The sequence below is a fragment of the Parasteatoda tepidariorum genome, chromosome 4 (genome assembly GCF_043381705.1).
Source record: "Parasteatoda tepidariorum isolate YZ-2023 chromosome 4, CAS_Ptep_4.0, whole genome shotgun sequence".
Classification (NCBI taxonomy): Eukaryota; Metazoa; Arthropoda; class Arachnida; order Araneae; family Theridiidae; genus Parasteatoda; species Parasteatoda tepidariorum.
In genome coordinates, this window is record NC_092207.1 from 100726588 (window position 1) to 100748158 (window position 21571).

The window sequence follows — 21571 nt, forward strand, 5'->3', positions numbered from 1 at the left end:
GAAATATGACAATTTACAATATATAAAAGGAACAAAAAAACAGAAAAACGAAGAAAATTAAGAAGATAAATAAGTTTTATTTACTGCATATGATCTGCAAATTTATAAAACTCATAAAATACTTTTATATAAAACAATTTTGCTGTATGAGCTAAACGATACCTTCCAACATATACAGATTTACTTTAATAACTTCTCAACTTATTCACTTTTTCATATTAAAGATGAGCGTGCGAAACGAGGTAAACGGGGATCAAGAAGTAATAAAAACTCTCCTAATAATGACAAATTAAATGCAAATTTTATTTCTAATGTGGAAAAATATTTAAATAAACTTTATAATATTAAACCAATAAATGATTTTGTTTTCTCCCTTAATAATAATGATATATATGTAAGCTTCATTAATTTTTCTTTTATTTACTCCTCAAAATTCTTTTTTCGATCTTATAAAAGCTAAGATGAGTAAAATTTCACCAGATAGAAATAAAAATTTAGGTAATTTATATTTCGTTATTAACTTTCAAAACCCTATTTTCGATAAGATAAAATTTAATAATATTTTTGAAAATTTAAAATATTTATTTCCAGTGAAAGATTTTAACATAATAAAAAGCTTTAAATATAATAAATCTCTTGGTAGAACTATATTTATTATAACGATATTAGCAAAAATTTAGGGAGGATTAATTAATTCGATGCCACTGTGAAGAAGAGAAATATTTTGACTTTATTGATAAACATCATAAACATATTATTATTACTGGTAATTTAAATATTACAGAGAACTTAGGTATTTAATGATAACAGGCACAAAATTTAGACATTTACCATGTATCAATTAATAAAATTCTAAAATACTTTCTTAATGATCTCATTAGTTTTTATTTAAAAATATTAAATCGATTCTCTTCACCGTTAGGTATGTTAACAGAATGGAAATAGGCTGTTTATTATTACTCCTGTTTTTAATAATTAGGAAAAATTAAATAACAGTAACAATTCAACAAATTTTTCTAAAACTTTTCAACCAAATAACAACTACAATAAAATTTTATAATTACCCCTATCGACAAAAGTAAGAATAACTATGCAATCTTTTGAGAAAAATTATATGTTGATCTTTTAAATACGGAGTTAAAAAATAGTAAAAATTTTAAGCTTAGTAATTTAAATAATAATAATACTGACATTACAAAAATTTTGGCTTTATATAAGAGGTTAAAAATTAAAATTAGCAATATACAATTTCTTTACTTTATTATCAGTAACAAATTTCGTAAAATTTTGAACAATCACATATGGGTCTAATACTTATCTAACTAAACCTGGCACCATTTTCTCTAACAACTTAAATAAAATTATTATCAATATTACTAAAGAAGTTTATTTTTTGTTATCACTAATAATCAACCGATTTTAGAATTCATTAAACATAATAAAATGAATTATATTGCGACTTTTGATTTCCAGGATCTTTTCAATAGCATTCCCCTTTCGAAACTAAAAGATGTCCTTTTGAAATATTACTATGATTTTAACAATATCCTTTGTTGCGATTTTGATTATTGGGAAATTCTTATTAATTTCTGCCTTTTTAATAATTATCTTTACAATGGAAAATATTTTTTTCTTCAAATTGATGGAATACCACAAGGATCTAATTTTTCATCTCCATTAGCTAATTTATTTTTGCACTATTATGAAAAAAATTATACTCTTAATATTAAATTTGTTTTTAGATTTATTGATGATTTAATTATCTTTAATTTTAAAGATTATACAATTTTATTAAATAATATTGACCCCGAGGAATTAATTTTGATTTGTAATCATGATGATAATATTTAAATTTTTTGGATTTGGGTATTAAAAAATAAGAAAATATCTACTTTGTTTTATTTATACGATTAAAGAAATGATATTAAATTTAACATAAATGAACAAATTACTTGGGATTCTAATGTTTCTAAAAACATCTATATTTAAATAAAATTTTTAATCAAATGAATAGAATTAAAAGAATGAGTAGTAATGTTTATTTACGTTTATTAAAACAAATTGACAAACAATGCGTATTAAAACAATTAATTAACACAATGTTAATTAAGACAATTAATTATTGACAATAAATGTTTATTAAAACAGACAAACTCTTGCAAAATTTGATAAAAAAAAGCAATGGATTTCCAACTAAAATAAATAAATTCGATATTAAATCATTGAGTTAATTGCATGTTATTGTAAATAAACTTACTAAAAACTTCTTCGTTAATTTATATAATTTTTACCATGTGCAAATTCATTTCGGGCAAATCCGTGGCTAAAAATATGTGCAAAACAGGCAATTCATGTTCCTTTTTCTCTCTCTTTAAAATTTATATAATTAAATATCAACCTTATTAATTATAAACTTCTTTAAATTATCCTGCATAATATTACCTTGCGTACATCTGTTTTCGGGCCCATCCTTGGTAACTAAAGCTCCTCAGTACTACAGTAAAAACGCGCTATAAAACAAAATCCATCTACTTATACTTTTACTTCAATTTGCGATTCTGTTTTCGTATTTTGTAATCTGGCAATCTTATTACGAAAAATTTTTTAATCAATCTTAAAAATTTTCCCGTTCATGTAAGTTCATTTGAATTCGCTACTCGCTTTATAGATTTCTTTTTATGCTCTGTACTGTTTTTTCTTTACATTTTATTTTCTGTTTTTACATGATATTCATTACTTAATGCGTTCTATTCTATTTTGTTTCAAAAAAATTTTTTGAGTGCTCCTCAGACTATTGTACTGATATTATTTTCTTTGGCTATATTGATACAATATTAGAAAGCACTCCTTTTTGCAGATATAATCGTGTGAGCTGATGAAGAGATCATATCTTCTTTTTTTTCCCGGATTTTTCTATTTATTTTTAGAAATGATTTTTTNATATATGGGTGATTCCCACGAAATATGACAATTTACAATCACTTGCACCAAGATCTAATACTAAACTACTAAACGAACTTTTTCTTTAAAATTTAATAAATAGCATTGCTGTTAGCATTTTAAAATAACCTAGTACTAGCATCGACTATTTTGTACATTTTGTACATTGAATCGACATTTTGTACATTGAACTTCAAAATTTCATGTTTCTGGCATGTCACAAACAATGTTTCCAATAATAACTAGCTTCAGAACTTCCCATAAATTTTACAATATCTAATTTTTTTTATCTCAACCGGTGTAAGCATTTCTAGAATATATGCAGTGGGTATTATTTACAAAAACTTCGCTTAAAATAATTTTTTCTATCAATAATTTGTTTGTCACAGGAAAATCTGTCATTTTCCTGGCTACATTTATTTAGTGGTTTATAACCAAAATAGATAGAGCCAGCAATCAATATCTTATGTTAATAGACTGATTAGATGCCCTCATATCTGAACATGTCTTGTTGTATGAATAAAGAACCAACTTTCTGGTTCAAAGTCTATTTCAAAACAATTTTCAAGGTGAGTAGGGTTTTGTGTTGTCATTTTCCTGGCTTCTTGAAATCATTAATAACATAAACTACATAGATTTATCTGAGTTATTTTAAGAAATCCTGCTGTTTAATGCAGAATATAAACGTCTTTGACCAAAATATTAAATTAAAGTAAAGTTATATGCTATAAAATGGCGAATTTGTCATTATCCTGGCTTATGAATGCCAGAACATTGAAGTGTTACCAGAAATTTTTTCTAACTGCTAATACTGTAAGGAGGGAAAGCAAATATTAACCTAATACCAAGTTTATGTATGATTGTAATAAGATTGAATGTAATCAAACTTATTTATTTATTTAATGATTGATTATTTTACACAATTTTATTCTGTACCTATCAGCAACAAAAATGTTTTTGATTCTTTCTACAGTAGATAAAAGAATTAATTTAAGCAATTTATGGTCCATCTAACACAAAGGCTTAGGTTCTGAAACTTACTAAAAGCTTAAAATGACTGATTTCTTCCAACTTCTAAGCTAATATGTCATTTTCCTGGCTTTCAAAATGTGGTGAATTACTATTTTATTTTTTTCTTGAGCAAATGTCAATAAACTACACTGCTGTCTGTAAAATATTAATAAACGTAACTAAATAAATATACAAAAATAAAATTTGATTGTTTTGAAAACTTTAAATTGGAAGGAAATCTTTGGTCCGAATTGTCATGTTTCCTATAAGAATCACCCGTATATACATTTCCACTCATTGTTTCGTATTGTGGAACACGTTCTGTATTTCTGAGGATTTTTTTTTCAAGTGCAGTTGAATATTTTTCAAATCCAAGTAATCATTGATTTTTCGATTAACATATAAGCAAAATGTTCTTACACAAAACCAAGCCATAATTATTATATGTTACATAAACAAATAGTCTTTTTTTTCGTTCGACTTTTAAGAATAATAGAAAACAGAGATGATCGAAAGGCAACTACAGGATTTGGTGAGTAGAGCCTCTCAGCAAATTAAAATGATAATAAAAAAAATTTTGACAGTAATTTAGAGTGTTTATAAATAACTAATGAAACTAAAAATATTATGTTGTCTATCAATTGAAATAAAGTATCCGCTAAATAAATTATAATTTAAAATAATTACTTTAATTGTGTTTCATTGTTCTTGAATTTTGTTTCATTTTGTTCGAATCATAACAAAATCTTTAACCTGTTTCATGATAGTCTTTACAAAAAATTGCGAATCATAAAATTAAATATCAACTATCATCGCTAAATTATAGATAAACTGTTAAAAACTTTTGATTTTTTAAGACTTTTAAACCTTTAAAATAAAAAAATAGATGTAGGGGGTTTTGGTATTTAAAAAAGTTGTAAAAATCATAAGATTAGGAAAATTATCTGGTCTGCCCCTCCCTATGCTACTCCTATGATTAGACACAAAACTTTTTTTTCTTTCAAAAATGTCCGATTTTATAGCTGCCAGTAACTTTTTGCACAAGATTTTTACAGTAATAGAAAAATATTATTCTTTAAATTTTAGAAAAGAGGAGTACTTTTCAATTTTTAAGCAAAAACTGAAGAAAACTATTTCTATATTAATTAAGGTAAGTGCTACTTACCCCGTTCTCCAGGACTGCCACATTTTGGAGGGTAATAAATATCAATTTGCTCAGTCATAAAAGACTAACATGTTTTAAAGACAATCACTTTAATAACGAAATATAACAAACAAAAAAGGATTAACAATTAAACATCTAATTATCGTACGGAGCTAAACATGCTTGTTCACAGATTGAGATCAAAACATCAACTGGTGGCGCTGTGGGCGCACCAAAACAACATGCGCAGAAGTGGGAATTCTCGACAGTACTAATAATTTAGTTAAAAATCAAGACTTTCTAAAAATGAAAAATAAAAATTTGAGAATTGGATAAAAAAAAAGAAAAAAAATAGATTTTGTAATAGTAATACTTACCAATACCAAATAAAGGAAGGAGATCGGGTTTCTTTTGTCCTTCTTTTGCGATAAATCTTGAGGGTTTAAACTTTTCAGGTTCGTCGTAATCATCAGCATTCATGTGTGCTGCATAGAAGTTGTAAACTGTTATGGCACCTTTAGGAATTCTGTATCCGCTAATTGTTGTTTCCTCTATGAATATAAAATTAAGATCAAAGAATAAACTTACAAATATTTTTAAATAAATATAATTCTCATCACAATTTTTTTAAAAATAAAACACATGGTATAGACGAAAAGAAGTTTCATCATTTTGATACTTTCACTTCCAAATTTCAAAGCTGTATTAACCAATAATATGGACAAAAAATATCATTTACATTAAATGTACCCTATTTTCCATAGTGTGGTGACCTATATTTTGAGGATCTAGAATCCAAATCCGCCTGAAAAAATGAATATTTATATTCAGAGAAAATATGTTTTTGTGTCTGATTTCATAACTTGAAAATGTTGCTCGCATATTAATTAGCACATTTAAGGTCAGGCTTTCGAACCATTAAGATTGAGACATAGTACGTGAAAATCCTATCATTAGGTCCAAAGCTATTTAGGGTGGGTTTTTTTTTTCGTACATCAGAGAAATATATCAGTTTTCCAGCATCCAGAACGTTCGCACACAGCTCTGTAGATAGCGAAGGGAGATTTTCCTGTAGTAACTGCGTTGCGCCTAACGTACATAATACGTTATGTCTACTATATTATACTCGTATATACTCTTTATACTTTGAGGTAGAAATTATGTTTTTGATTCAACATATGACATCATTGCCAAGATCGCATTGGGTGAAATGTCTGGAAAAATCAGCAAGAAAAAGGAATTTAAGAGTGAATATAACGAAAACAAAATTGATGTAGTGTGGTAAATCCTTACATTTGAAGTAGACTCCTTTAAATTTTAATCTGTAAGCAATTTTACTAATTTAGGATGTGACATAACACATCTTTTGCAATAATGTTATGAAATTACATAAGTCTTACAATCAGAATAAAGATTGTAACAGTCAATCACTGCTTTGATTTAAGATCATTATTTAAATCCAGCGCCGTTTTGCCCATTAGGCCATGGCCTGGAGCACCCAAGGGGCCCCTTTAAAATTGATTTTTTGAAAATAAATTAAGAAAAACAATGATTCTTGAAATTTTTTCAAAATGTTATGATTATTTTTTAGTTCTAATTTAATAAGATAAAGTAAAAATTAATTTATTATTGTTTATTTTAATTTTAAGTATGCTTTCTTAAATGAAAAGATATATAAATACTTTTATATTTGAATAAAAAAAAATATACGAGAAAAAAATTTAATCTAAGGGCCCAAAAATTTGAATGGTACGCTTAATCAGCCCCTGTTTAAATCCCATTTAATAAAAAAGACAACGCTCTAGACAATACAAGGTATTAATAAAATTAGTCTTGCCGTATGCCCCAAAGTCACGCCCCTTGGCAAAAAAAGGCTAGATGATTTTAGCGATCTTTGAAAGGAAAGTTTTGACAACCATCTTTGGTGCTGTTCTTGATAATAATAATAATAAGCGAAAAAAAGATATAAAATCAAAATCTATAACATTTGAGTGAGGGTATTATAAAATTCACAAGTCATAGTAGAAGAAGATAGACAGGGCACCTTAAAAGGATGAGCTTAGCATTGAGGGATTAAAAAAAAAAAAAAAAAACAAGAGGAAAACTCAAAAAGAAATGGAAAGACTGTGGAAGAGCCGTCCAGAAAATGAGATCAATTTCTGGGAGAAGATTAGATTGGGAAAAGCTTCTAAGGAAAGCCCAAAAAGGGCTGTTATGCTGATGATGATTAATTTAATTATTTTCTGATATTAACCTTAAACGAAATTGTAGAAATATGTTTAAGTTTTTCGAAACCTATTTAAAGAAAATAAATACTTACTAGCGCACTCCATACTTGGGAACATCGTAAACGTTTCTGTCGTTCTCATTACTTCATTCAAGAAAGCGTTGGTGTAGATTAATTTGCTTTTATCATCTATCTCAGGATTTCTATCTAAACCAACAACTTCAACAAGTTCTTTATATATTTTTTCTTGCTCTTCAGGATGCTTTAAGGCAGCGGTTAAAAAGTCACTAATAAACATGGCCAAAAACAAGACTCCGTCGCCCACAATTTGAAGCAAGGATATCATCAAAACTTCATCTGAAAATAGCATTATCAGTATTGTATAATTAACCCTTTGCCGCAGAATTTTTATTAAATATATTTTTCATACTATTTTCATTAATTTGTATCAATTTAGGTTGAAATAAGGGAAATATATTACATTTGGCATTTTAATAGTTTATGGTTATGAAATACAGTATAAAACGCCGGTATCTTTTTCTGCATTCTAGGTAAAATCTTTCAAACGCAGTTCACTTTCAAACAATAATTTTTCAAATGTGCACTTATTTGCAGATATTTTGATTTAAGAGAAGCAGTTATTCATCATTGAAATTTCTTTAATTTAGAAAATCAATTCTTGATAAATTTTTGAATTTGAATGGAATTTGTTTTTTCGAACTACTTATTTCGGATTTCATATTTTAGTACAAATACAATTCCGATAATCTATATTTTTTTTTGATAATTATTAGATTTTTTTATAATTAAAAAATACTGAAGTACATTTAGTTCGAAATTAGGGCGAAAGAAAATATATGTATATAAGGTATTCCAGAGTCCCATCTGCATCAAAGCATTAAATAGTTCAAGGAAAAAATATTCTCAATACGTTATCTTGACAAAACTGCATAAAAAAAGTTCTAATTATTCACCATCTATCCTAAAAAGACAAACTTACCCTACCGGAAGTCTTGAGGTCTTCTTCTAACGTCATAGCATTGACTTGATTATTTCTTTTTTTTTAAAAAAACGTTCCGGGTTTGTTTGTATATCTACTCGGAATACTCAGTTGTTCTGAATTTAATTTTTGTGTCGTGTGTTTGCGAAAAACTTTGTTCTTCATATTTTAAAATATCAGATGAAGAAATGAAAAAAAGTACTTTGGGAAATTATTCTATATTGATATGAAATTACCTGATGGTTGAGATGCAGATTTACTCAATTTAGTTAACACCAGCAGAAATTCTTCTACCGGAAGTTGAAACTACCTGTCCAAATACTGCGCCCCCTACCGTGGAGAACATGAAAACGCAGTCGGGGATAAGGTGAATATGAAAACAGATATTTTTTTTGACAGTATTCAAAGCTAACCTGTAAAATATTTTGCCACAGGATCTTTTCTAGCTTCTCTTTCTTTCTTTTCTTTGAAAAAAGCATCTAAGCCATCTCTTATGTGATTTTCGTCGAAAGTTGCTCTCCTCCTTTTCACCACTTCGATCATAATTTTTTTCATTTCCCGGTGACCTTTCTTACTTTCCGGAACATTCATAGCAAAAGGAAACAGAAAATATCTAAAAAATTCCATTAAGACTGCATTAATATATATGATTTTGATATTACATTTGATTTGACAGTTCAGTACCTAAAGACCTTCAAAAAATCGAATTTGAGATTTTGATCAATAATTAAACTAGAAACTATCAGCTTTCTAACGATTTATTGCTTTTGTTTGAAATCCACGTAGAAGTGCACTTAAACTTAATTTAAAAAATTTAAACAAACCGAAAACACCCATGCCACGCCCACTTTTGACAGACGATTTCGTAAACATTATAATGTCCATTATTTTTTGCATGTGCTATTACCAAGCCATTAAAAAATTATTTATTGTTGTTGTTGTTGTTAATTTACGTCGCACTAGAGCTGCACAATGGGCTATTGGCGACGATCTGGGAAACATCCCGGAGGATGATCCGAAGACATGCCATCACAATTTTGATCCTCTGCGGAGGGGATGGCACCCCCGCTTCGGTAGCCCGACGACCTGCACGTGAAGTCGAGCACTTTACGGTAAAATAGTTTAACGAGGACCAATACTGCACACCCTCGGTCCCTATACCGACTGATCCAAGTGGTCACCCACCCGCTCACTGACCGTAGCCAGTGATGCTTGACTTCGGTGATCTGCTGGGAACCGTGTCTTTTCGATCAGTCCACTGCGGGACAAAAAATTATTTATAATTTCAACTTTACAATATCTTTAGTTGATTGTAACTTTAACTGGATTATTTGTTTGTTCTTTATTTCCATGCGATTTTCGAGAATTATGAATATAAAACTGATATATACATTAGTTTGATTTGTTAAGTCTATTTTTGTTTTGTTCTTTTATTATACTGTTATTGGGTCATTATTTTTACGTTTTTTTTTAATTCTTCATTACGTTTTTGTTTACTTACGTAAAAGAGAAGAAAATAAAGTACTGAAATGCAAAAAAAACATTGCTTATGGACCGGGATTGTTTTGAAGCTGTCATTACCAGCATAGATTAGGAATTTCGTTTACATTATTCGAATTTACCTTGGACCGGGTTTTTTTTTCTCCCTAATTTCTAGTTACATCATTTTGATTTTTTGTTTAAATGTTCTTTACATAATATTTCTAATTTTGAAGTAAATTCCTATTTACAGTTCTTTGTTAATTATTTCTGTGTTTAGAATGTTTATCTTGAAATATGCATTTTCTTAGATTTTTTTTGTAATATAGTTATTTTTTTTAACAAAAATACTTTTAACTCATTTAAATTTAAACAAAACATCTTGGTAAAGACTTGAATATTCAATTTTCATGAATAAAATTTATGGGTGATTTATGAATTATACAATTTTATAATTATCGCATTCAGTTTGATCATTTTAAGGGCTTTTTATTCGCTCGAAAAGTGAGGAGAGTATAGTATAAAAACCTATTTTTCAATCAAATAAAAGAAACATTTAAGAGTAATTTGTTTGAAATGTAAGCAGTACGAGATTTATAACTTAGAAACAATTTGATTTTTGAATTTAAATTTTAAATATTGTTGGTAGTCTAATATTTACGCTTTAAATGCAAATAACTCAAAACTATGTTTTTTTTGCTTCGATGTACCTTTTCTTGAAAACTATTGATCATAACACTTTGATATTTGATTTAAAAAGTTCCTTTAGTACTGTAGTTTGTGCTGAAGTGAGCAGTTTTTTAAGAGAAACTTAATATTTTTTTTTAATTCAAAATTTTCGGATGAAAATGTGAAGCTTTTAAAATTTTCTGACATGCTGTGTAATTTATTTTTTTTAAATTTCTTTTAATTTACTAAATTTAAAAAAGTTCACTTCAGTATAATCTAGAATATCTATTACATGCACAAAGCTCTACTTACGATACTTTTTTTAAAAAGGTACATCGAAATATGCCATTTTAACATTGTCAACATAGGAGGTACCGAACCCCCAAGCAAATAAATCGAAACATATTGTTGAAAAACATTGTAACCAGGGTCGCCGTTTAATAGCATGCACGCACAGGGATGTCATACTGTTTAAAATCGAACTTAAACACTAAATATATATTAAATAACGGTTTTAAGATAGGCAGTAATGTTAACACATTTAAACATAGTTTGATTACCCCAAAAATTCAATATATATATAAAATAAAGCATTTTCTGACGACGAATCATTTTTTTAAAAAAAAATTGAGATGATAACCAGTTGCCATCCTCGAATAATGAAATAACTTTGAAAACCATCGAAGCTAACTAAAATTAAATTTTAAAAAAAGCATTAAGGATAACAAATAAAGCATAAAGGATATAACAAGAAAAAAAAATCAAAAGGTATGAATTATTTCGTCAAACTCGGCAGTTGTTGAAACAACTGTCGATGCACATCAGACATAACTAGTGGTTGTTTCATAGTGCAGTATCATTCTAAACTCTTTCGATTATTACTTTATTTTACTAATTGTAAATACTAAGCAGAGTGGGTGGGGGTCAAGCATTTTTAGAGACATTATGCAAAACTTGCTCACATTCATTTATTTTGCATCTCACGAACTCGGCGAATATGTCAACGGGAAGTGAGAGTCGAGCATCAAAAAACTTCACCGTAATGTAGACAAATAGATTTCGGATGAATTTTTTGATAAACTATTCAAATTATGGATGTGTGTTATGATAATCAATCACTATACAATACATCTATAAATAAAATACGCACTTTATACAATAGAATATATATTTTTTTAGAAAAAATGTAAGGCCATGTTGTTTATCCATAATTATTTTTTTTTTAAATACAATTTATAAAAAGTAAGATTCTCAAGGGCCCCCACGGGCACTCCTCGTGTGTGCCCCATGCGTAATTTCGGTACCGGTAGTAATTGAGCCTGTCATTGGCTGTGTGGGAAGGGTACATAAAAGAGGAAAAAATTGATTCTGGAATTCATTTTTAATTATTTTTCAAACATGTGTGGGGAGGGGCACCCCTGAGGCTACAACCGGGGGCTCTTTCTGGTGTCAGCTGGCCACGCCACTCAATACAAGTAAAAGGTTTCAAATGAAGTCATACATTTGAAATGAATTATGCATCAGACTTTGCAGTGGACATCCAAGCAAATTTTTCATTCATGCATTTTAAACTATGGGTTGAAACAATAAGCAAATCGTGTACAAACAAATATTTAAAACTAGCCTCCTTTTGTTCCAAATTATCCTGTACAATGCATACATTTTAATGGTAACCAAGTGGAATGCACAGCACAACTGTATTTAAATATTCCATTCCTCCAACACTAACAGCTTAATATATAAACTCAATTTTTTCACAGTTTAGCCGTTGCCCAAACGAAAGTATAATACTGTGATTTCAATTTTATTTTAATTATTTTTAAGTTTTCCATGCATTAAATTTCAGTAATAAATTAAAATCTGTCTGGCAGCCATTCAATCGCAAAAACCACCCTAAGTGGAGTTCGGCCCATTTTAGCATAGTAGGCAACAGAAATTATTTCCATCTCTGCCTGCGGTCGTGAGATAAGATAGAAAACATTCATTGCGTACTGTACTAAATCGTCACATAACTCTAGAACCATAACTTTATCGTATAAAATATTTATGCTATTTTTTTTTTAAAAAAAAAAAGGCAATTTCCGACATTAATGACAGCAGTGTGTCGCACCGTTAAAAATTTCTACAGCCAGTTTAGAAAAGATAAACTTAAATAATGACTTCGTAACTAAGTTTTGAGGGATTAAAGGGGATTTTGAAAAATGTGATGCTTCATTTTCCATCATCACAACCTTTTCACCTCTGTTTTAATTTTCATATGCTTTAAATATAGTTCAGAAAATAATGGCATTCCTGAGTTAAATGTTAGAGGAAAATTTAAAAGGTTATGTTTTTTTAAACGAATTAGTTAATGTCAAATTTTCTTTTCTAAGCGTCAAAAATTTTATTCTGTTCATAAAAGTTTTTTTTAAGCCATAAAAAGAAGCTTTAGGAAAAATCATGAGAGTAGTATCTAGATTTAGTAAAGTGGTTACGCGCACACTTAATTAGAATCTCAATCGAACCACTTTGCGGAAATTGAAAAAATTGAATTGCTAAGTAGTCGCATTTATTGAATGCTATACAAATAAACACCTTCTGGATAGAATGCTACGAAAATAACTTTTGTTCGGTATTTTCTACACTGGGACGAAAAGAAATACTTTTATCTTCCAATATACAAAGTTTAAGGACATTAAAAAATAAAATAAAGGTAACTCTGCGAAATAGTTTTTTTCCCCTGATAGATAACAGTTGATAATAGATTTTTTTTACGTCACGTTACAAAGTCTAATGACAAATGCTTTTTCTTATTTTCTAATGCATGAACAAATGTTTTTTAAGCGTATTTTTATCAGTATTATATATATATATTCAGGGCCCGCCTTAAGATTTTAAATTATTAGCCAGTAAATTAGCCAAATATCAAAAGTAAAAAAGTTCGAAAGTGTACGCTAAACGCAACAATTAACCTTTTTTTAGGATTTATTTTTTCCCCATAGGAAATTATTTTACGGTTGTTTGTTTCAGATTTATATTATTTTAACCCAATTCTAATTGGTTATGCCGCGCATCTACCGAAAATTTCTGTAATCGAATAAAAAATTTTGATTTGTTTAGAAAAATTCATTTTGACGTCATTTTGAGAATCCAGTGAAATATATATTTTTCTTTCCAGTGGAAAAAATCATTCGCCACTACTTTTCGCCAAACCACAATTTTATTCATCCAATTTACGATCTTATCGTATTTGGCAAGGTGGCCCTGATATAACAGTGATGTTATATTTCTCCGAATAAGATGTTGAAAATCCGAAAAATTGCGTGAAGAGACATATTCCGGGTACAAAATCGAGGGTTCATATACCATTTAAAAGGTGTAGCTTAAATCTAAACACTCGGAACTCTTTTACACCATACGAGAATAGTTTTGCCTTAGAAAAACACCAATGTTGACGCGCTTTGAATATCAAGAAATGAAAATTCTAAGTAGAATATCTTATTTTATTTTGTTTAAATAACCATCGTTGAACAGCCGACCAAATTTTCGGTCTACGACTACAAATCTACTGTTGCCCCACCTGTTACCGTTCTCAATATCAAAACGCAAAAACAATAGGATGAAATATTGCACACTATTAGTGAAATATTTAGGAAACATTCTGAGTAAACATAAATTTGAATTATTTTAGACTAAAAATTAATAATTTTGATTCAAAAATTGATGGAACATACTTAGCAAAGTTTCCCACTAGCATGAGATTTATGCTCGTCATACTCATCAGGTTCTTGAAGTATGCCCTGCTGAATTCTATCATCTCTTTGTCAGACATGCCATCATTGCCGAAGAGTGTCTGACGCATGACTTTCCCACACTTGACCAGTAGTATTTCAGCAATGTCAACGGGTTGTCCTTTCGCCTTTCTAAGGTCTGCAATAGTCTCCCTGACCGTATCATAGATGGGACCTGATAGACTCTCCTTAATAGCCGTCATTCCCCGCTCTCTAAACTGAAACAATAAGAATTTCCTCACCGCCTTCCATGCTTCTCCTTGCAGGTATACCACACCTGTACAGTTGAGAAAGAAAAAGTATTTTTAAAATCTAAAGTGTTGAGAAGGAAAATAGTTGTTTTTCAAAACAACATGCACTATGCCAAAAAATGACTACTTGAGAATATTGGACAGAGTGAGTGAGCTGGAATACGTCGACAGATTAACTTAAATCAATGATCTGGTATTTGGCAAGGTGGCCCTGANTTTTTTTTTTTTTTTTTTTTTTTTTTTTAGTAGACTTCCATTTGCTGAAATATTTAAAACGCCAACATTCCTTGAACTGTTCGTCTACTATATGTTAACAGATTTTTAATGCTGCCGTATGTCATCACACATTTGTTGCCCCGGAAAACTCCTTCCACTTTAAAAACACTCAAAGATTATACCTTCACCTACTGAGGCCTCCAAAACTAAATGACATTTACAAATAAATCTTTATTCTAAAGTTAAATAAGATTAAGATCATTTAGTTATATAATATTGATAAGTTCTCAAAATTTCCTAAACATTTTAAATTTTTTTTCTCAAAAATAATTCTTAAAGCCTTCTTCTAGCAAGTTCTTCAATTAAAAGAAATGTACAATGTAAACAACAGAAATTTATAAAAAAAGAAGAGAGTTTTATTCCATCGTACCTCCGTCCAAGAAGTAATTGAGTAGATGAAATGCATTGGGTCTGTCGTAGAAACTATCTGATCTGGTGATATGAGCTTCTCTGGTGGCCTTCACGTTTCCTAAATGGATGAAGAGGCGACCGGTGTAAGTAAAACTAAAGACATCGCCATACTTTTTGGCATACTCTTGAAGTTGCAAATGGGCTGTTTCATGCTTGAGGATGGGCCACAATCCAAGATATGGGTAACTAATAGGTCCAGGTGGTAAACCTCTTGTTTTGAAGAGGTAATACAAGATGCTCAAAAGGACAACAGCGACAGCAACGTAAATAGATGTGGCACTGTTGGCCAATTCTTCGATATTGAGAAGCATTTCGTACTTCAGCAGACCAAATAAAATTCTGCAAAACAATAGACTTTTTTAAGTAAAAAATAATAAATGGGTAATAAATTGTAGACGGAATAATGTAGAATATTCTTATAGTGGTAAATGGAATGGAATAATATCATAGTAATAAATAGTAGATGATTTTTAATATGCATGTTGTTCTGCAAGTATATGCATAAAACCTAGATCAAGAGATTGCCAATGTAAGCTTTGAACGTGGCTACAAAAGGTTCTTTCCCAATAGCAAAAAGACATTAANATTGCGATAAACTTAAATGCATGTTGTTCTGCAAGTATATGCATAAAACCTAGATCAAGAGAAAGATAGAACAACTCATTTTTACATAAAACCATTAAAACCTATGGCTTGCCAATGTAAGCTTTGAACGTGGCTACAAAAGGTTCTTTCCCAATAGCAAAAAGACATTAAAAAGTGTGAAATCTCTTCACTAGATAAAGTCAAGAATATGGTTTAATGGAATCTTAATTTTATGTTAACTAATGCAATAATCATACATTTTGAGGGTCTGCAAAACACATAATAATGAAGGAGGGAAAAAATCAATTTAAATACTACGATATCTTAGTTTTAGAAAGCTGTTTTGTATCCATAACTGTTCATCTTAATTCTCATAAAGGCCTTATTTTAGGATTCAAAATGACTTGAGTTGCATAATCACAATATCCCACTAGTCTAAAACCTCACACTTTATCTGATATGTGCTAGCTAATGTTTAATTTATTAGCAAAGAGCTCCACACGCCTTTTATTTCACAAAATGTTTCAGTATTTTTTTTCTTTTTTTTAAAATTTCATTGCATGCAGTTTCAGTACTATATTAACCTCAAATTCTTATTTTCAAAAATATGTTCTCACACCGATTTTCTTTTTGCATGAAAATAGTTCAAAAAAGTTTTATACATGGTTTTTTAAAAACAAACGTAATTAGCTAATTACGTTATTTTGTTTTTACTACAACCATAAGTGTACTGGCTTAAAATAGGGTGGAAAAAATTTCGTTAACTAAAACTTGATAAAGGGAAAAAATTATCAAGATTTATCAAAGAGAAATAAATAAATATTACTGAAGTTTTCATTAAAATGAGTTTATCTTTGTGTGAATGGATAAAAATGATTCTAGAAAGAAGAAAAAAAGATAATTAAATTTTCACACCCTATCAAAGTAAAAAATTATCTATCTCAATGACATTGCTTTTTTTTTCCAAAACATTTTTTTTCTTCTTTTTAGAAGAAATCTAACATGAGTGACAGATTTCAGAGGACTTGTCAGGCATTTTGATTGTTTTTGAGATTATGTTGTTCACTGAGTACTTATCAAACATGACATGTTAAGTGAAAGTTCAAAAACGTGTCGGTAGATACAAAGGAAAGCTTAATAAGTTGTGTTTTTTATCTTTATTTTGTATTTAATTTATTATTTATACTTTATTTTTTTAACAGTCAACTTAAATTTAACTCGTTAATATACAAAAGGGATCTACTCCCAGTTCGTTAAAAATGTCAAAATTAAAAATTTTTCAACTGAAACATCCCAAAATTATTTATTATATTAGCGCGAAATTTTATCAGGACCCAATTTAAACCTAATCTTTTTTTTACAGCTATCATTGCAACATCATTCAAACAATTTTTTCTTCGAGGTTTTGGCTAACATGAAAACTTGTTGTTAAGATTTTTCACTTATGAGATTATTTAGCAGTAGATCTAAAAAATAACTTTAAATATTGCTTAAAAATTTTAAATAGGTTTTTTGTACTCAGTGTTTTAATTTAATATGTTTCGTGGATAGAGTCATATATAAACTTTATGAAACAAGTAATTATAATTTATTAGAAAGCAATTAAATTACTATAATAAGAAATAAACTGTAACTAAAATTATCATTATAAAATATTGCACCATTAAAGTTTAAAGTTTATAACCAACAAAAGGTACTAGTTGATAATTTTTTGAAAGCATATTTCAATAAAATTCGAATAAAAACATATTTCTTATTAAAAATAGTTTTAAATTTTGAAATATTTTAGCAAGTTTTAAGTGAATACCTGTGGAGAGAGGGAATTCTCAGAAAAACGCTCCTCTCCAGAAATATAAATTATCAAATCAACTTTAATCCAAACACAAATGAGCTCATATTTTCTAACCTAAAAATACCTTTTTTCTTATATACTGCAAAATATGAATTAAGCAGCTTATTCGGATCAAAATTTGAATATTATTGCTAAACACATATTAAATGTGATTATCTTATTTATGCTAAATAAAATTTCATAAGAAAACTATTGTTTCTGATTTTTTAAGGATAAATAAACAGGTCTATTTTTATACGAAAATACTTTTCAACTTTTTTATGTTAGGAGTATGAAAGTGGTATTTTAAAGTACAGTCGGTAAATACAGTATCAGTACCATATTTACATTTTGAAAAATACATGAAAAACATGATTCTTTACTGTGGACGGATTATAAGTATAAGCACCGTTTTTGATGAAAAACTGACGGCAGTTTTCGTAGTTTTCTTCTTCATGTAACGTAAATGTGGTACCTCCCCATGTAAAGTTTTCCTCACAAGTCTTCCATAAAAGCCCTTTTGTTCTAATACTTGACACAAGATTTACTTTTTCAATAGTCGGCTTCAAAGTTATAAAACAAATGGCTGTAAATCATCGGTGATAAAATAACAGGCTTGCCACGATCCGTAAACTTCTTAAAATCGTAGCAAAATTGAGAAAAAATATCTGTTTTAGGTAATTCGTATCTACCAAAATAATAATAACAACTAATAAATACATGAAAGAAGCGATTTAAAAAATGTAAATGGATATATAAATTTATATTGTTTTTTTCTTTTGTAATAATTAAGTGAAAACTAAACTTAAATTTTTTTCAGCAAGTCTGAAAAAAAAATTTGCAACCACTTGCAGGTCGTACAAACCCTAAATATGTAAATAAATATGGAGCTAGACATACTAGCTACAAGCTACATACTACGTAATTGACAATGATATTACGTATTCCACGTAAGCATAATCAGCAGCGTTATAAACTTTAGCACTAAAAAAAAAAAAAGAAAGAATTGGGACATTTTGTGTTTACATATATATGGCAAACCCACTGTTAGAAAAAGTTTGAATTAGAAATTCACCACAGTTAAAACGTGTCAATGTTAGCAGGACAAAATTAAATCTTTTTTAAAATTTGAAGCTTTTTCAAAACTTACATATCTGTTTAGATTTATATAATTACTTTTATTTTTCAGTACTGTAACAAAACACTCAAACATTATTAAAATAAATAATTACACGTTTTACCAATTTATTGTAGAAAATAAATATAGATTTATATAAAATAAATCTAATATCAAATAAAGAATAGTCTTAGAATTTATCAAGATAGAGTTTGCTAAGTTTGATATTTCAAAATGGGGTTATTTTGCTTCCTTTTGTCTTTCAAGAGTGTCTCCTACAGATTCCAGATGTTTTTCAGTTCTTTGACCTTGCTACCAAAATAATCTTTTCATTTATTTATTATCATAAGTATTTATTATTATAATTTTCGTGGTATGTAAATATATGCGGGATTTTTAATAAAGTCGAAAATTGAGTGTCCTAAATTTTAAACATGAACAATAAAATGATTGGAATAAGAAGGAGTTACAACTGGGCACTTTTTTATTGATACCATTTCCTTTTTACAATTGCGATAAACTTAAATATATATGACCTTCCGACACATCGGAAATAGGCTTTACTGTTGAAAAGGTCATGGAATGTTTTTCTATTTGTTCTATTCAAAAACAGTGTAACACATTTCGATATTCAAGGAATTGACACATTTATATAACGTTCAGTGGAGTGATAGTTTTCAAGACTTAGTGAAATACTTTTCTTTTTATTTAATCACCGGCGTTGATAATCAGACCCAATTCTGAGATGACGACTATCAATGCTCAACTACGTAGCCTTGTCATTTTGAATTTAACCCAGAAAACTAGGGAACTACTGTATCAAGCATTGGGACAAACTAGCCTTCGCGGAAGACTTTTTTGTTGGAACTAACCAGCATTTGCGTTACATGGATCCTTCCACTGAAGATATTTTACGTCAGTTCTTTGGTCGGTGCGAGGAGCCGAGAGTAGAATTCGCAGCAACTAGTCACCCGCTGGGTTTCGAACCTGGGTAATCTAGTAATCCTGAGCCACCGTAGCTCTTAATAAAAGAAAGGAAAAATTATAAAAACTTCTGCATTACGTTTTAGGGCGAGGGTCTCTAAACTACGACCTGGTTTTGCGGGCCTTGCATGCCGTCTTATGAAAGATTAATCTGTAGAACACAAAAATTAGTTTACTTATTAACATAGTGCATTTTAATTGCAAGTAATAATATGAAATTTGTCCGAAATACTCATCAACAAGTGGCGTATGATTACGCTATTATATAAAACGAACAAGAAATTTTTGAAACAAAAATTTGCTTGTCATTCTAAATTGCTGTCTGTAGGCATGATAAGATGCTGTCATTACACACCTTTTTAGATGTCAGCAAGAAAATCACTCTTTCCGCGGGGAAGGGGAGGCAGACGATAAAAAACACTTGGAAAAAAAAGCTATTTTTTTCTTCTTAAAATTCTAAAGTTGAACGAAGATATTTCCCTTTTATTAAGTTTTCCCCGCAACCCGCAATGGGCCGGAGGGGGTCATGGAGGTTAAGACTCCACAATTTCGTGACCCACGGCATGATTGTGGCAATGTTATCAGCACTCTGCACAAGTCGCTTTTTCTTCCTTGACAGACAGCCATTGATCTGAAGTTGGAAACCACCTCTGCGATCAAACCACAGTTCTTCACAATAAAAATTCAGTGCCTTAACCACATCGCCCCTCATATATAAATAATAATTATAATATAAAATGGAAAAATTTCCTCTTAGCTGCTATGAATGATAAAAGATTACATATTAGGAAACTTTCTAGACAAGAAACACGTCTTCAGACGAGAGACACGACAAAGGCTAACTCAATTTCGTTCCTGAATAAAAGCTATATTGACTAGATGAGTCATACAATATTATGACTGACATGTCCTGTCTGGTAGGACTTTGTGCCTATGTCTGATAGGTCGTGAGTTCGATCCCCACCGACAGAAGACACTCCATAAATAAAATGGTGACTGGTGCCCTCTCATTCTGTCGGCGTCACAAACTCTTCCAAGTTCCCATAACGAATCAATACCTCTAAGGGTACTAAATAGGTGATGGGTTGTCCTCTGGTTCAGATCAAACTGACGGTCCGCGGACGAATGGAGGGTGTGTGAATGTGTCCTCCCCGTAAAACGGGATGTGACGTGTGTATGTTGCCACCGGATCCTCCTTAAGGATGTTTCTAAAATCTCTGCCAATAACCCACTATGCAGTGTGAATGTGTTGACGTTGAATGTGATTATTTTCCGAGTGATATGGTAGGCTGAGAGGCAAGTCTCGACTCGAATGTGTATACTTTTTTGTCTTCATTTTGGACAAATATTCCAAACATTATATTAATAATGTAGTCACAGAACACTGCATACATTTCAGGTATCGATATTGCATAACATAACTCATAAATACCTTATATTATTAACATTGCATTACAACGAATCAGACTCTGGCAATAAATTTGTAAAATGAGGTACAACATGAAAGCATGATGATACCAGATTATTTTTACGCATTTCATGCATTTTTACAACAAACGATAAATGCAATTTCTTGCGATTCAATTTACTTCTCAATGAACGTCGTTTATTCAATTCAATTCTTACTCTAACGTCGTTTATTTCGACATCGAGTTTCCGAATCATTAAAATTTAGATTCAAACTTTTTACATGAATTGATAAGTTGCATGATCAAGTTATATATGTTACCGGCTTAGTATGAAACGCCGGCATTGTATAGAATGCCTAGGCATTCTGTAGAATGCCAAATGCTACTTAGGCAAAGTATAAAATAAACGTCCTAATGAGGTTATTATGTAAATGATGTGCAGGTTACTGTGAATGACAGAAATCGGT

The 21571-nt window shown here is 29.6% G+C and overlaps 1 protein-coding gene across 1 annotated transcript in view; it reads right to left on the minus strand.

The window, feature by feature from the left end:
* Nucleotides 1-21571, minus strand: part of LOC107438854 (cytochrome P450 2A9) — a 32650-nt gene that overhangs the window by 6957 nt on the left and 4122 nt on the right. The window contains exons 2-6 of the mRNA XM_043046345.2: nucleotides 15138-15517; nucleotides 14184-14517; nucleotides 8736-8935; nucleotides 7416-7679; nucleotides 5473-5646 (exon numbers count right to left, since the gene is read on the minus strand). Coding sequence (XP_042902279.1) covers nucleotides 5473-5646; nucleotides 7416-7679; nucleotides 8736-8935; nucleotides 14184-14517; nucleotides 15138-15489 — 1324 coding nt within the window. The 5' untranslated portion in view covers nucleotides 15490-15517. The remainder of the gene's footprint in view (nucleotides 1-5472; nucleotides 5647-7415; nucleotides 7680-8735; nucleotides 8936-14183; nucleotides 14518-15137; nucleotides 15518-21571) is intronic.